The sequence below is a fragment of the Conger conger genome, chromosome 18 (assembly GCF_963514075.1).
Source record: "Conger conger chromosome 18, fConCon1.1, whole genome shotgun sequence".
In the NCBI taxonomy this organism is placed as follows: domain Eukaryota; kingdom Metazoa; phylum Chordata; class Actinopteri; order Anguilliformes; family Congridae; genus Conger; species Conger conger.
Window position 1 is genome coordinate 15,353,625 of NC_083777.1, and position 18,068 is coordinate 15,371,692.

The 18,068-nt window shown below is 47.2% G+C and overlaps 1 protein-coding gene across 2 annotated transcripts in view; it reads right to left on the reverse strand.

Annotated features, from left to right (window-relative positions):
• Positions 1-2,835: 2,835 nt before the first annotated feature.
• LOC133118621 (regulator of microtubule dynamics protein 2) overlaps positions 2,836-18,068 on the reverse strand; it is a 34,760-nt gene continuing 19,527 nt past the window's right edge. For both annotated transcript variants that reach the window (XM_061228738.1, XM_061228740.1), the window contains exons 6-11: positions 9,543-9,618; positions 8,679-8,756; positions 7,840-7,938; positions 5,642-5,695; positions 5,348-5,428; positions 2,836-4,265 (exon numbers count right to left, since the gene is read on the reverse strand). In XM_061228738.1, coding sequence (XP_061084722.1) covers positions 4,212-4,265; positions 5,348-5,428; positions 5,642-5,695; positions 7,840-7,938; positions 8,679-8,756; positions 9,543-9,618 — 442 coding nt within the window. In that variant the 3' untranslated portion in view covers positions 2,836-4,211. The remainder of the gene's footprint in view (positions 4,266-5,347; positions 5,429-5,641; positions 5,696-7,839; positions 7,939-8,678; positions 8,757-9,542; positions 9,619-18,068) is intronic.

Genomic DNA, 18,068 nt, shown 5'->3' on the forward strand with positions numbered 1-18,068 from the left:
CAATAAAAAAACAGTGACATTTGTGTCATGAAATATGATTGATGATATATTTTGTACTAATTGCTGTACAAATACTTGCAGGAGTGGTATACAAGCCAACGTTACAGCAGTTAGTACTTCTAACAAATCTAGGATGCTTTAGCAACATATGATATCATCAATCATATTTTATGACATAAATGACACTTTTGCTCACCTTGTTACTTTACATGAACTTTGTCTTGGTTTAGCACGAGTGGCCTACATGATATCTGTCATTGAAATTCAATAAAGCACCAGGTGCATCGTGCGAGGGAGGGGCAAAGCTGTTCTCCTGAAAAAGATGCCCGTGTGCCAATTGTGTTAGACTGCGTGCAAACCCCACCCAATTATCTCAAACGAATGCAACCATAAACCTAAGTAACAGTGACGGAAAGCTACATAATGCGTCCCGTCATCAAACAAGAAAAGAAAATAAACTGTTGCAGTGGGGAGAGCCATAAGGTTGATCTGAGGTCAATGCCTAGGTCTATGGCTTTGTCTCAAACGGACAACCACTGCCTGATTCTGAATGTCCTTCTGACATCATCACAAATGAGCTCTGGACATCCCAACAAAGTACAATAAAAATTTAACTGAAAAACTGAAAATTGTGAAAATGCTGCCTTTCAAATGCTATAGTACAGGAAGACGGGCTTAGCAGAACAGGCTGGTTTTAAGCAGGCAAGAGTTGCTCTTATTGCTGCTACTATAGTTCCTCACAAAGACACTCAAACTGCAAATAGGCTACCATGTCTTCAGCGGGTCACAGCTGGGAAGAGAAGGAGGAATTGATTGACAGAAATACATTAGTTGACTGGCAGTTGGTTCCAGATACCAGCCGTGGCAGCAACCATCCCAGAGGTGGATATCGGCCATGGGGGTGACTGACAAGTGATGTCAAGAAAAGACTTAACAAGAAGGACAGGAATATGAGGGACCACCCTGGCAGCCTGAGGGGGGCTGTTTTTGGATATTGGGCGGAAACATAATGAATCTTTCACTCACGGCATGAGCTGGAAGTGCCGAATCCCCCTCCAGTGGCCTTTAGCATAGCAAAGTGTTAATCACAGCTTGAGGTCATTGGCAACTATTTATTTACTGTTGTTTCTATGAAAACCAAAGACAGGAATGCGTAGGAGACAAGAAGGAGTGAGTAAAGAGAGAAGAAGAGAGATGCTACGCCAGCTACACATTCACAGACAGTACCATCACTGAAGTTAAAATATGGTCACGTTGAGGGAGGGGTCATGAAAAAAAAGAAAAGAAGCTGGATGCCCTCACAACAACCCTACGACTAATCCCTATTTATTTTATTTAAATTCATATTTGTTGTGAAAAAGACATTCCACCATTCTATCATCATCTAAACAAAACAAAACAATGTAACTGTATGCCAGTGAACTGTCCAACTGTCTATGATACTTTTACCTCAACCATTTCTACTGCAGTAATCCAAACATCGGTCCAAACATACCTATAAGTCAAGGAGCCATTCACAAAACGTTAATGTATAAAATACACACTGCCTGCTTGTGTTTTATTTTTGTATTTTTAAAAAGGTTTATTCAGTAAGTTCAGTAATAACTTAAAAGAGGGAAGCGGTGTGGAAGATCCAGGTGAAATAATGCTATGGTGCTGTGTTTAGTACAGAACAGAGCGGGGTGAGTAGCAGGAAAGGCTGCCGCGAGGGGGGGGGGGGGGGGTGGAGGAACGCAAAGGAGGTGCTGCAGGAGTTCCATCTCCTCGCCGCATCCAGGCATACTCCCAGCGTGGAGCATGCCAAAACAAAAGGCTAACTGCAGGGAGGGAGGAGGGGGTGGGGGGTCAGGTTAAAAATCGACCCTGGTTCCACCCCGTCCCCTCCCGGCAGGAGCACATTCACCCTCTGAGGTCAGGCCGTGAGTCCAGGTTGTCGGGAACATGGAGGCGGGCAGCAGTATGCAGGGGAGGCCAGACGATGACAGAGAGGCTGAGGCTTCCAGCAGCCCAGTCACACGCATGTTGTGTCATCTGATCAGCAAGAATCTTAGCTTAATCGGCCGCTACGTCTTCTTCTTTTTCAGCTGTTACCGATATGACCCCAATATTATTGTCCACCCCTAATGCCAACACTGCAGTGTATTGTTTGAATTTACAAATATTTGTAAGGGAGAAATCGCGTGTGGTTTTCCATATTTATCTCACGTCTCACATCTCACCTCAAGCCCACTTAAGACCCACATGTGGTTCCAAAACCACAGGCTGCAAAGTCCGAATAATATCAAGAACACCTGACAGACTCCAGCATGGCTCTGACACCACTAATCCACCACTGCGGACTGATAACCAACAATGCATATTTCACATTTAACCGTCAAGCAACGGCCTGCTCAAAACACCTGGCGCTTCTCACATTTGGAGTCCGACCAACAAAATAAATTGGGAAATAAACAGAACAAAATGAGGTTCAGTATTTCACTTTAGAATCGACAGAGAAAGTGTGTGCATTTATTGTTATGATTACTGCCAACATGACATGAATGTGAGGCGACATTGGCCCAGCCAGTGAGCAGTCGTCTGGCAGTCGGAGGGTTGCCGTGTTGATCCGTCTTGGGTGTGTCAAAGTGTCCCTGAGCAAGAGACCTAACCCCCAATTGCTCCTGATGAGCTGGTTGGTCACTTGCATGGCAGCCTATCGCCGTTGGTGTGCGAGTGTGTGTATGAATGAGTGAATGATAAGCATCAATTATACATCGCTTTGGATAAAGGCGTTATATAAATGCCAGCCATTCACTGGCATGCACACATAAACACACATACATTCACAGTCAGTAGTTGTGCAATATAGGCTTTATTGCAGCATGGATGCTTTTTAAAGAAAATGTTTGGTTTTGAAGATATAAAGTTTTGAGCTATAATTACTTTGTAATTTACAATTTCATTTACATGAGTATGCGTACCACTAAAAATACCAAAACTGTGTACATTCATGAACATTCCATTTTCCAACCTTCAAGTATTTCACCTATTGTATTTCGAAACAGTAAAGTAATTGGTCTCTATAAGAGTGATTTACAGGATAGTGCAAACAATAATAACAAAACAGCAATCAAATTAATACCACCCATTCCCCTTGTAACACAATTCAACAGACAGATGTTAAGTGTAAAGTTACGTCAAATTTCACTGACATGATTGCCCTAAAACCCTAATTTAAAATATTAAAAAATATTAATAAAAATCTGCACGACACAGCTACTTCTATTTGCTTCATGCCTGAAATCCAGGAAACATAATCGTCTGTTAAAAGTAAACCCAGTAGGGGCGAATATCAGCGCCTCTGGTCTTTATTTCTATACGGTATAGGCTGCTGATGTTTGACTTTTGTCATAGATGTTAAAGGGCGGGTCCTCAGCGGTTCCCTGCCGATCAGGGTGGGAGGAGGAGAAAAACCCCTCCTTGTGATAGGTCAGAATTCCTGCCTGTAACAAGCTGAGGACTTGAGCAACAAACTCCCCCTTAGTGCTCGCCTCAGTCACAAAACACACATCGACCAGGCTTTATATGGGGACACCGGGAACTGGAAACTGTCACCGACCGATCTTAAGTACCCAACAGACCTAGAATGTCCCTCAGAAGGTCGTCCAACAGCCAAATTGGACTCTTCCGAAAAACAAACAAGCTTTAAAAAAAAACTTCAAATGACAGTGGTGGCAGCCGATGAGACGGAAGGTTTCGCTCCAGCCGGCAGGAACCCACGACCTCCTTTACGATGCTCTGGGGAGCAGAACCAGAAACAGGATGCCATTGTCCCAGGATTTGGAGATAACGCAGACGTGAGATGGTCCAGGGCCAATCTCTCCCCGGCTCTTTCTCTCCTCCTGCCTTTTGTGGGAGCTGTAAATGGGAACAGGCGATGGCTCCAGTTCCCAGCCCGAAGAGCTGACGGAGTGCAGTCTGGCAGAACTGGCACAACCGTGCTTGTGACACCGGAGAAGCGCAGGGGCATTTCTCCCAGACATAACAGATCTTAGAGGATACGGCTGTGTCCATCCTACATTCACTACCCTGCACTGTCCAGTCCTGCACACAGCCTCCTGAAGGGCCCACTCTTAAACTGTTAAAAAAAAAAAAAGGATAATATTCTAAAAAAGATAAAGTGTAGTGTTCAGTAGAGGTCCCGGGAAGGCTGGCGGAGGGGAGACGTGTCCTCATGCACTAAGCGACGGAAGGAGAGAGTTCAGCTCATTCTGCGCCTCCTCATCCTGAGAGAGAAACAGAAAGAAAAAGAAAGAGAGAGAGAGATGAGGGGGTGAGAGTGCAGTACTGTATCCTAATGACTAAAGCACACTGCTCTGAATCTAGTGCCCTAATGATCACAGCACACTACACTGAGTATAGTGCCCTAATGATCACAGCACACTACACTGAGTATAGTGCCCTAATGATCACAGCACACTACACTGAGTATAGTGCCCTAATGATCACAGCACACTACACTGAGTATAGTGCCCTAATGATCACAGCACACTACACTGAGTATAGTGCCCTAATGATCACAGCACACTACACTGAGTATAGTGCCCTAATGACCACAGCACACTACACTGAGTATAGTGCCCTAATGATCACAGCACACTACACTAGTGCTCTTGCTCTGATAACTACAGCACACCGCCCTCAGGGTATTGTCAAAAAGACTGCAGCACACTGCCCTGAGTGTAGTGCCCTGAAGTCTGCCGCAGAATGCCCCGTGTGCTGTCCAAAAGACTGCAGCACAGTGCCAGCATTCCCCCACAGAAGCCAGGAAATCCCCCACACACGTCAAGCTCAGACTTGTCCGTTTGTCTCACCTGCTTCTCTCAACAACAGCAGCAGGATCCAGCGCTGTTGCACGCTTAATTACAGTCATTTCACAATCAGCAGTGTGAATCAGCGCTCGGCACTGCGGCAGCTGTGTTCCTGGAATATGGACTGGGGCTACGGGGCCACCGCTGTAGCAGTATGTCCAGGACTACAGCTCACAGGCCAGGCCAGCAGCCCACCAACAGCGGGGCCTGGGATCCAGATCCACGCCTGCAGCTAGATGTAGGCCAAGTGTAACCGAACCCAAAAGTCAACTGCGTCGACGGTTTTACAGGCATTTACCTGGCTGGTCTCGTTTTAGGACGGCAACCAAGTGTTCTGCCCGACCACTATTGTGCCAACGACTGAGCTAATGTTTGGATCAGGGTTAGGCCTTAATTCTGGTCGAAATTAGGCCTTCACCCCCTGACCCATCAGAGGAGTAAGCCTGGGTTCCACGTTCGGTCCCTTCGGGCTTCCAGGAGTGAGAGCTGTTACTCACCTCTTTAGAGACGGTGCTCATGGACGATGCCGCGTTGCACATTTCCAAGGCCTGCCTTCTCTCACCCAAGTCTTTGTAACACTGAGGAGAGACCAGACCACAAGCCTTAAACAAGGAACCAACAAACAGAGTTGTTCACTTTGTAGGGTGACTTTCACATGCGAATTTCATGTTGCGATGGACAGTAACAGTATGTTGCATGCGTTAAAGTATAAGTGTCAGGTGGGAGTGGGTTTGTGCCCACGCAGGAAACAAACTCGGCTGACGCAAGTGAAAGTGGAAGGTCCCCCTTACCTTGGCTAAAAACACGTAGTTGCATTTGGAATATTTTGGCTGGATTTCCTCTACCTGGAGGACACAAACACAAACACAAACACAAACTCAAATGAGCAGAAGAGACTGTGGACGGACCGTAAAGACCCATAACAAAGGAAACCCTGTTTCTTCATTTCCGTTTGACAGAGCGCTGAAGGGAATGGGACTGGCGGGGGCTTTCCCTGGGCTCTGGGCGCAGCGGCAGGTGTGCAGAGCTGCCAGGACCAGAGGAACGCTATGCCAGATTAGCATGAGAGAGCAAATCCCCACACGCACGCATGGACACGGACACACAAACACTCACACACACATACATACATACACACTCACACATATACACACAAATATACATACGCATACACACACACACATACACATATACATACACACACATATATACACACATACACACACACATATATATATATATATATATACACACACATAAACATACACACATAAACATACAAACACACACACACATATACATACATACACACTCACACATATACACACAAATATACATACGCATACACACACACACATACATACACACACACACACATATATATATACACACACATAAACATACACACATAAACATACAAACACACACACACATATACACACATACATACACATATACATGCACACACACACTCACACATACACACACACATGAATTCCTCATGACCTCTGTGGTGGACGTGCAATGTTGCACAGCGTGCGCTTTAAACAGGAGGCAGCACAGGGAGGGTAAGCCATAGGCTGCTCAGTACAGTAGCAGGAATAATGACAGGACAATGAAACATTACACAAGCACACCAGCTGCCCCTACAGACCCCCTTAACACTGTAACTGACCCCAGACCAGGCCCCCCCAGCAGGTAACAGCTGAAACGTGGGGAAGAGAGGCAGTGAGGGTTAACACAGCAGCCTGCAAGCCATCGGCAGCCTGCAGGCCACAAACACAGCCTCCTCGCCTGTCAACGAGACCCCCAGAGGGGGTTCTGCTATTCCCCCACAGCACAGACCCCCACAGCACACTGAGTCCAGCTACTAATTACAAGCATTCTAAATACTCAGTGCTTGTTAACACTTTGCACCAATAGGAGGAAAGAGGCTTCACGGTTCGCAACATATTTAAGCATGTATTTTTTTGCCCAGAGACTGGCTGCATACATTTTTATTTCCTTATCATTTCAATTTCGTTCAGCGTAAATCACGTAAATCACCAAAGTGGTAATTTTAGCTTCAGCAAAAATGAAAATAAATAAATAAATAAATAAAACTACTTATAAATAAATGCATTAGACTTTTTTCACAAGTTAGATTTGGCAACTTGGGGTTATGATTTTAGTGATCACAAATCTCATCAAACTGTGAAAGACTGCATCAAAAGGCAACCTCGGTTACCACAGGGCACCTTGGTCCAAACACGCTGGACTTTGACAGTGTGGCTCATTAAGCTACAGCTCATAGAGGGACAGCATAAACAGAAGTGTGTGCCGCTAATTTCAGACCCAGCCCTGGGTGCAGATGTTGGACAAGTCACCGGAACGTGTTTTCTGAAGCTAGACAGCCTTTTTTCAAAGTCCTCAGGCAAGGAGCAACAAGTCACAACACAAACCACTTAAATAAAATTGATGGGTAAAACATACGAGTTGTGAGCAAAAGTCTTGCATGGGAATCCTGGCCAGGAACGATCTAATTCCTCTATATAAACAGGTAGGCTGGGAGAACAAAGTCTGAACCCTCTGTAAATAGCCGGGGTTTGCTTTCAAGCCCGGTGGCTGGCACACAGCCGGGCACAGAGCTCAGCTGCCAGGGAGGAACATCTGGACGGATGACCCCAGGATCCAGAAGGTCACCGTATCCAGGTGTGCGCTGAGAGAGGAATGACGGTACGTACGCGAAAACAGATGCACACACACGCGCTTTTGCGTGCGCACAACAGGCCGGCCATGCATAACCATGCTCATGGCTTAGAGCTGAAGAGAAGGAAAACACACTCCACACTGAGCCCAAGAGTACAGAAGGCTAAAAGCCTGCGGTGCTAATAACTCAATATGTTGCAGGCACACAGTATTCCAGGATACTGGCACACAGTAGAACAGATAATAATTCATACGTGTCTGTGTGTTTGAGACTGTCCTGTCAGGCAGAGCACGGCAGTACCTTCAGGAAGTTCCTCAGAGCGTCATGGACGCTGGCGCTTGGTGGTTCTCCAAACAGGGTAGTAGCAACTTTCCTCTCCAGCCATGACAGCTGAGCGACCTGCATGCAACACAGAGACACAAATATTGACCACAAATGACCACTGCTCCACTGCTGCTCTGAACACTGCCCCACACTGCTGCTCTGACCACTGCTCCACACTGATCACTGCTCCACATTGCTGCTCTAATCACTGCTCCACATTGCTGCTCTGACCACTGCTCCACACTGCTGCTCTGACCACTGCTCCACACTGATCACTGCTCCACATTGCTGCTCTAATCACTACTCCACATTGCTGCTCTGACTACTGCTCCACACTGCTGCTCTGACTAATTTCTCTCTCTTAGTGGTTAGAGAACTGGGCTAATCACTCAGAGTCTGCAGCTTAAAATCTAATGTTGGGCAGAACTGCTCACCCTTAAGCAAAGTAACTTAACCCGCAGACTTGCACATCCATATAAAGGGAAAACACAATAAGGGGTGTAAGCCACTCTGCTATTTCAATGAAAACTATTTATTATCAAAAGCCTGCTTTCAATCGACCTTCACCATAAATGCAAATGTTACCAACTTTTCTTTGCAGTTAATGAGTGGATCTTGATTTGAGAGTATGCTGGCCAGATTGTGAGTGAAGAGTTAAGTGTGCTGAATGAATGTAGGTCAGACTGTTGCTGTGTTGATGGTTGTTGTGGGCTTGGCTGAGCTGTGGCTGGGAGACACGGGTACGAGGCTGTGTGAGCGCTTATTAAAGGAGCTGTCGTAAAGGTTAGCGCTTAGCGCTCGGCCCTGTCACTCACAGCGTAGCACCAGCGGCCCAGGAGGTAGTAAGAGAGGGGGTCCTGGGGCTTCAGCTCGATGGCTCTGTCCAGATGATCCTGAAGAAGATAAATAAGAGAGGGGGGGGTGTTACTGTCCGCCACAAGACGTCTGCTACTCTCTGACCCGTTCCACCCCGTCTCTCAATACCCACAGCTATTTCACAAGCATCTCTACACACACACACTTTCATAATAATGACCCACTTTCCTTCCCTCTCCTCATAGTTCTGTCACAGTGCTGCGCAGGTGAACAGGAGGTTCAGAGATATCTGACAGGTGAGACAAACGCTTTGTGCAGCAGCGCACTGCGGTGCCTTTGGCCCTGATGCACATGCTACACTGCCCACTGCCCACTGGCACAGCGACAGCCCTCCAATCCCCCAGTGACTCAGGTAAAAAACCCTCAACCCCTCAATTTCAGTTCCACTGACCGGGCTAAAGCGCTAAAATGTAGCCTGTACAGAGGATGAACTGCCTGTTCACTCACGGAAAGGCAAAGGCAGGACCAATCGCGCTTCGATTATTAATATCGCAATTCTGTAGCCGTGGGCAAAGCCGCCCTCACTGGCTTTGTTTGCAGGTGTGCTGTCGTGTGTCAGAAACAAGCGATGTGTTGTGTTTTACAGAGGGGCTACTGGAGCCATACCAGCGTGCGCCTCTTACAAACAAGGTCTTCCGACATGGAGGAGCAGGGCGCTCATTTGGCACTGTTGACGTTTCGAGACGATTCATCCTTTTTGAGGAGGTTGTGTAACAAAAGGCCGGGGAGCTGCCCCGGGCCCTAAGTGTGCTGGGAAAACCCCGCCTTACCTGCACTGCCAATCAAACTGACAAAACGCACACCTTGAAGAGATAGCCATTCTTTATCTTATTCTGCACGCTCTCGTACTCCGACATGAGCCCACATAATATGGCATACCTGCAATACAGATGGAGGGAGGGAGGGAGAGAGAGAGGGAGGGAGGGAGAGAAGGAGGGAGGGGGAAGGACAGAGAAAACAAATGAGGTATAAGGATAACATAAAAGCCATGTTTAAGCTGGGAGAGGAAGAGAGAAAAAGAAAATCAGGACGAGGTGGAGGATTCCATTTAAAGCCAGGTTTAAGTTCACTCACGGGCATTGTTCTGTGGAGAATATGAATGGGAGACATTGCGTAACACAAACACTTTGGCACACACTATCAGAACAGCACTGGCCACGGCCTGTACAACACATGGGCTAATGCACTGACAGGAAACTCCGTGTCTGTGTGTATGTGCTTCAAACAAGCTTGTGGGACGCATGTGTGAATTTCGAGCCTGTGCGAAGTGCTGAAATGTGAACAGACTGAATTATCCCACCGAAAGAGAAACTGACATCAATCAATAACAACAACCGCGTGAGCCGGTGACAAACGAGCACCGAGGAGTCACTCTGCCGCTCGGTCTGAAAACGCACAAACGGCCTGTTGTGTGATGCTAACCTCCGGGAACACAGGGCGCGCCGTGGAGCACGGGTCAAAGGGCAGAGGTCACAGGTCGGAGCTACAGGGCGCAGTGTGGAGTCGCAGTCTCCACAGATCTCCGCCCTCACCCTTCATGTGTCCCAACACACTTCCTCTTTGTGTAATAATTTAACATGGCTGCTTTAGCGTCGTGCCAGCTCGCAGTAATGAATCTGATTTGTGCGAGGCGTTTTAAAGAGGCGCTCAGCGTGAGGCCGTCGCTGCTGTTGAGTGATGCCCGCTGTAAGAGAGGAGGCGCGGGCTGATCAAAGCGCTCTTCTCCTCACAGACGCTAATCCTGCTGGTACTCTGTGTCAAACGGCAGAGGGGCACAAACACCTTTTATACAGAGATCGCGGGGTGAAAAGGTCATTATGGCAGGGGAAAGGGTGTGTGTGTGTGTGTGTGTGTGTGTGTGTATGTGCGAGCGTTCTCATGAGTGTGTGTGTGTGTGTGCGCAAGCGTTCTCATGAGTGTGTGCGTGCATGCGAGCGTTCTTGTGTGTGCGTGTGTATTAGGGGAATAAGAGGGGCATAGTGGTTATGCTGTCAAAGCTTCATTTGGCAGCATATGCTAACAATCTGGTATCTCCTTTTCACTTGGATGAACACACACAAATCCAGTGTAAAACGAAACAAAGAAATGTAAATAATAATGCATTTAGTGGCTTAATGAGTGTCAGCTTGACTTTTCCCCTGAGCGTGTAAGACACATGCAGATGACACTGTGCTGAGTGGAAAAAGGCTGGCGGTCCTGAGCGCACAGACAGGTGGGAGAACGGCTCTTCGCTGTGTGAAGAGTATTCCCCCGTGCCCCGTCTGCGCAGTTCAGCTGCAGAGTGAGGGGTAGAGGCAGCTGACAGCACAGGCCCTGGACAGCGTGATGGTGGCACGTTATATTCACCCTACCCTCATGAACGCACAAGAAAAACCGCGTACACAAAACAAAAGCAGACCATTTTTCTATTTTTGGATTCTGACAGTGCCCCTTATCAATACTTCAGCGAGCTGAAGTACAGCACAGCAAATCATCAGCACCTCACTTCCTGCACAATTCCTTCTGACTCTGAACTCATTTTCAGATGGGAAGATGGTGGCTGATTTGTGTTCCAGCACTGGTTTCACTGTGAGCAATAATAAAATAAAAACAACACAGGACTAACCTTTGTTCGTACGTTGTACGTCACTGTATATAAGAGCGCCAGCTAAATGCCTTGGAATGTAATGCAATGTAACCTGGGTCCGTAAGAAAGGGGGAAAACCCAAAGTGACACGCACTAGCCTTACAGGAAGGCTATTTGAAAAGGCTGGGACTGAGGTGCCGTTGTCTGGGGACTCTAGTTCCTGGAAGACAGAACTCCTCTGTTGGCTTTTCCTCCTGTCTTTGTTGAGGGCCTCGGTTGATGCTCGCCGCTTCCCGGACGACACAACGGCCTCTCTGTTGGGCGAGAGAGGCGGGACCCAGGAAACACCAAAGACAGATCCGACACCGCGGAAAGAACCGGAAAAGACTGCCTGGTCCGACTCGCTCACTCAGAGAGAGGCTGAAGGAACCTGTCAACCAACCAAACTTGGTTGCACAATAACGCAGCTCACACAGGAAACACCACCGAACAGAGAACCCCAGATGCCAAGTTGCCCACGCTGACTAAAATGCAAAGAGGCCTGCATAGAAAACAAAGAATGTTAATATTATCGAGCGCATTTGCAGCTGCACATAAGAAGGTGGTTAAAAACCCAGCGTGGGGCAACTCCAAGAAGACATACCTCTCTCTACAGCTACAACAGCTAATAAAAGAAGTATGCAATTTGTACAGCAGGCCTGTATATCTTATTTGACGTCACGAGGAGCGATAAATCAAGGGAGACAAGCTTAAAAACAATGGACATGCATTCCAGGGCGGCTCATAATCACGGCTCGGATCCTCATCCCAGCCGGAGCAGGCCCTGACTGGGACCGCGCGGCATTCATGTGGTCTCTTCAGGAATTCTCTTCCCTGGAAGTACTGTATTCAGTTCCAGCAGGTATTTGGCTGTTCCTGGATCGCTGGCCGTGGACCCCGAGGTCCCGGTACGGGCCCCAGGGCTGAGAGATGATTGCCTGGCCCGTGCTGTGCCAGGGAGTCCTGCCATTCGCCTCTTTGGCACAAGCACTGGTGAAAACAAACTCAGAAAGTACTTCAGACCCTATCCGGGTTGTTTATTCACTGGATGCGTATTCACGTAAGGTCTCCGCGTAGTGATGGAATCCTTTAGGGGGTCCCTCTGCGGAGTGGCCCCGGCTGACCCCGGATTTAAAATAAAGTCTAATATTCTGGAAGATTCTACCTCGTCCTCTTTATTGAAAAAACTCTCCACAACAGGCCTCCGCTTAGTGATGGAAGTCCTTCACCGCACTCCTGTGTGTTTATACTGCCAAACCCTGACATCCTATGGAGCAAATTAGATCAATGCAATATATTCTTCTTGATGCCAGGAATCATTTTTTTTGAGCTGGCTGTTTTCAGGTTTAGTTTCGCTATAAAATCCAGAACTAAAATCGGATTGGCTATTGTGTAGAAATACAGCAAGTAATAGTTGGATTCATTTTAATCACAGGCTGAATAGAAAATACCCATGTTAATGTGTTATTCTGTGAAATGATATATCACTTAGTTTAATAAAATGGCATTTTCTTTAATAAGGCAAAACATAATAGCTCAGATATCAAAATAAACAGATAAACGTTTGAGCTCAGTGCTCTCTTTTATGGATCCATTGTTCTCTGTTTTTAATTTGTGCATTAAAATGATTAACTTTCACAAGGTCCAAAAAATGAATGGGAGTGAATTGGGAGCATGACAACCAGCTAACGCATTGCGTAATGTTCTATCGGGTCGTCCTTTCGGGTCAGTGCGTATCCCTGCCCAAATCCTCACCCGATTAGCCAAACACAAAGAGGGTTAAGAGTCAAACGTTTGGCAGGGATTCAAAACTTCAAAAAAGTCGTACTTTTTTTTCTAAAGAGAGAGGACTCTGCTGAGGCCAAGCATTGTTATGCAAAAAGGGGAGGTGGACTTTCATTTCAGTGTGTGTGAATGCACACCAGAGTTCATGTACAAGACCAAAACTTGAGATTAAAGATTAACTGCCATTGCCAGGAGCTCTTCAATGGTGCAATTGGTGAGCGGTTTCCAAGGTAACGTCAGGCATCCTGGAGCCTTGCATTACAAAGCACAATTAGCGAGGACACAAAACAAATCCATAAATAAATACAAGTACTCCGCCTACAATCATGCTTTCCAGAACACATCAGCATTCTCCAACAGAAAATGGCTTCCTCCAGGACAGGAACAGATTATCCTCCATAATCTGGGGCCAATTTACTTCAACAAGGGCTACTTTACTGGGGATCCCAAAGAACTGAACTAATTTAAATATCTGTGTGGAAGTGCCCGTTAATATAATATTCTTTCTCACAGAAACTAAAAGGATGGTGACACAGTCAGGCTATAGACTTTATCTCCCTTTCATTCCTTTTCATGTTGATTCACATTGACCCATCCGATGAGAAATCTATCCCCTTAATATTTGGGGATGGGGTCACATTGACCCTTAGTCAGGTATTTGTGGATAATTCAAGGACGGCTAAAATCAGTGTGGGACAGGACATGAGGATCAGAGAGTAAGCATACAGATTAACACCCCCTTCAGATCTGAAATCAAACCTGCAGTCTTCCAGAGCCAACTGTATCCATGTAGACACACGGTAACACACACACTCTCTCTAGTTCACTCCCTGGGGCAGTCAGAAGGTCACAGAGGAGTGGTCAGCTGCATTTTCAGAGAAGACATCGTGACCTGATACCGAGAAGTTCATTGTGGAATTTCTAGTGGCCCGCCCCCAGCAAAGTATCCTCTCACTGCACTGGGGCATCAGTTTCTGCCCGCTTTACAATGAATACTGCCCCCTACTGGCACACTAACACTCCTCAGCCCAATTCACATTCAACCCTATTCACACTCAACCCTATTCTCTCCTTAGCCCTATTCACACTCAACCCTATTCTCTCCTCAACCCTATCCACTCAACCCTATTCTCTCCTAAACCCTATCCACTCAACCCTATTCTCTCCTCAACCCTATCCACTCAACCCTATTCTCTCCTAAACCCTATCCACTCAACCCTATTATCTCCTAAACCCTATCCACTCAACCCTATTCTCTCCTAAACCCTATCCACACTCAAACCTATCCACACTCCTATTAAACCGCATTCATTCAGAACCACAATGGGGCGTGAGTTCTGGAGAAGCAGTTCAATCAATCACCCAGAGGACGCAGGGGTTAACCATGCCTTCATAACACTGATTCTCATAACTCATCTCACGCTTGCCTTCTTGCCATTTCATTCCTCCAGCGTACAGAACCGTGTGCGGAGATTCCAACCGAAACGAAAGTGGGCACACCCTAAAGCACCAAATCAAGCACAGCGTACCTGTCCTTCAGTGGCAAAGCTCAACGGACGCTGGAAAGCTGCAAGGCTAAACGCCCTCACGTGACAAACGAACTAAAGATCCTCAGAGTAACACCCGGTGCTAACCCGCCCTCGGCCAACTAACCAGCTCTTAAATTTTACAGTCTGTCAAAGAATGTTGGAGGAGAGTTTAAAAGAAAACCACACTGGGTACATGATCTGGTAGAAAGGAATGAGAACTTAAGTAATCTTCAGTCGCCAGTTTCACAGAGGAGAGCTTTAAAAGGGTTAAAGAGCGACGGTGTTTGCTGTAGCGATCACACTCTCCGCTCACAGTTCTGTGACATTGTGAAGCTCTCTGCCCTGCTACATCAAAAGGCGTCTCGATACACGGAGACACACTGGTGATTTTCGTTTGGAGAGGGAGGGAGGGAGGGAGGCAACGTTTGCTGGAGATGAGATGAGAGCATCTAGAGTCTGAGGTTTCAGAAAGGAGTTTCTTTCAGATGCTCTCAGAAAAAAAGAAAATGTCCCTTTTTTGATTTACAGATCCTTGACACTATTACTTTAGTCTATATTGCACTGAATAGCTTGTCTCACAAACAGGTACACCCATGATATACAGTAGAACCAGTTCTACTATGCCTCCATGTACCAGAGTGTCAAACACGCATGGCAATGTGGTCTGTAGAGGGTGTCACCCATTTCATTTCGGAAGATTTATTGTGAAAACGCCGAGTGATCTCCTGCACTGAACTCTCACGCCCCCTGAGGCTGTAATTGTTTTGTGGACTCAAAGTGAAAAGATTTTAGGCCTGCGAGTCATTATTTACACAAAGTCCCAGCGTGGCGATCATCAATCAAACAGGCTCTTTACTGCCTCTTCACTTCCTGACTCATTCAGCTTCTTCCTGTTTCTCTTCACACTAGACATGACAGTGGCTGCTTCCAAAATCGCATACTAACTTACTATTTACTATGTCAAAATACTACATCCGAATCCATAGTTGCGTAAAATAGTATGCTAAAACTACCAGGATGTCATCCTATATTTGGTTAAATATCATAGTATGTGACCAATGGACAATACCAGTATCCAACAATGAGTCAAGATCTGAGTAACCAGGAGGGCAGTGTTCGAACCAAAGTGGTTACAGTGCATGAAACTCTAAAAACCTAAACATCCACTTACTGCCTAAAATGGATAAATATATATATATATATATATATATAAATGTTAGCCTAAATAACAGCACAGTAGCAGGAATCCTAAGTTACACATTACACTACGTTAGGCAGACACCTAGAGAGGAGGCCGAAGGGAGCCAGGGAATAGCATGTAGAAAGTGCCAATAACCTTCCCGTTATATGAAATACTACCCTGAAATATGATCAAGTGGAAATGTTTTCTTGAAAGCAGCACTGTGAAATCCAACATGGCCAACAATGCCTTTTCGGGCTCCAAGCCAGCAACGGCAATATCAACAAAAATACCTGTGACTCAATATAAACATTGTTTTACTACCTGACATTAAAAAAAAGAGTTGTTATGTCAGATCCTTCAAGACCTTTTCTGACGATTTTATGATTTTTTTCGCACTCATATATCATAAATGATAGCGTCATAGTATCGCATTAAGCTGTGAAATCAGGACATGGCAAGCTACTGAAGGCCTGAAGCAGAAATGAGAAACCAAGCTGAACAGTGTTCCCACACAGTAACGGGGCGTGCGTCTTCACCCCGTCAATCAAACACCATCCCTCCGCCCCCTTTCCCAGCTTCCCCACCAGATATCTCCGGAGACTGATTGGCTTGGTCACCGTGGTACATCGCATTACAGTCAGAGCAGACCAGTCCACCCTGTGCTACTCTACTGCCTGTATGGTGTGCTGAATTGTGTTCTGGTGCAAAATAGCAGCAGGTGGGTGTTACACATGGATGGAGGCAAATGTTCCCCACTTCACTGCAAAGCACCTTATAATCATGAGATGAAAGGCACGATAGAAAAGAAACGTTCCCAAAACGTACACACACACACACACACACACACAAGCAAGCAAGCACACACACACACACACACACAGTCCTGAACATCGTCCTGGCACCATCCTGCGTTAAACAGAGCGCAATCCGCACTGCAAAACAGTCGCACACATCCACCACCAAAAAATCCACTTTGTTCACCCCCTCCTCCCACGCCACCCCAATTTTCACCGCCGTCCCCCCGTTCCCTCACCCACCCGGATGCAGCAACACAATATCATCTCTACTCAACAACAACACGCGCAGCAACAAGCCATTAATCACGCGTGTTACTTACATGTGGCCGTCAGGCTATCTGTGGGAGTCCCTGCTGGCTCACATTCCTCAGGGGCCCGAGATGCTATCAGGGGGCCTCGCATGCGAGAGGGGGTCGGGCCCCGGCGGAGAGACCTGCGCTCCAGGTGTTCCTGATAAAGACGTCCCTCAGCCGGGGCGGGGAGGGTTACGCAACGGGCCCCGCGATAGAGAACGGAGCGTGCGGGAGAGGGAGAAGGAAGCCCGACTGCAGCATTAATCACGCCCGGGTCAGGTTTCACCATCGCCTTTATTGTGGTTCCAAGAGGAACATTTGGTGTGCCGGCTCAATCACGCTTATTTACGTGAAAGCTATAGGCGCAGAAGAGAGGACCAACGGATGCTCTCGACAGGCAGGGAAGCAGAGCGCAGAGCGCTGCCAGCTCGCAAAGTAAAACAGCGTGTGGGCTCACAGCCGACGACTTCTGGGCCCGCAGCGTGTTCACCAGTTCCGCATTTGGAATTGGACTAAAGGACCAGTTACTCAGTGTAGGTAGTGATCCCAAAGGCGTTATGCGCATAATTTAATAGATTAAAATGGCGATTCGGTCATAATGCAGGGTGCAGTGGTCAAGCCTGTGAGTCCGTAACCGGAAGGTTCCGGGCCAATATGGAAGACTGTGGCCGACCCCATAGGGAGAGGCCTGAATCTTTGGTTGTATGAATGGAGTATATTTTTAAAAAGCAGGGTGCAGTTCTGCAGTATGAACCATACCAGCAGGGCACAATGTGATTGGCGGTTGCATGGCCGAGGGGGGGGAGGGTCAGTCAGGGCCCTGGCTGCGTCATGGTGGGAGGAAGGCATGCGCTCATATCAGCAGTGCAGGAAGCTGTGGTAGGGCCCCGGGCACAATCAGACCCTTTTGACACTCTGCAGGCTTGCCCCCCGCCCCCCCCTTCCTGTCACTAAAGCCAAGGGAGGAATTGTCTGTTTGAAGTGTGCTCCGCCCCCCCTTGGAGACGATGGTCAGCTAATGAACGGTCTCCTCCCATAGCCCTGCAGACCAGATGCCTGTTCAGGACAGACCAGAACCAAACGACCGGACTCTTCTACCGTGAAGCCCAGCCCTTAACCGCGCACACACCCCCGCTC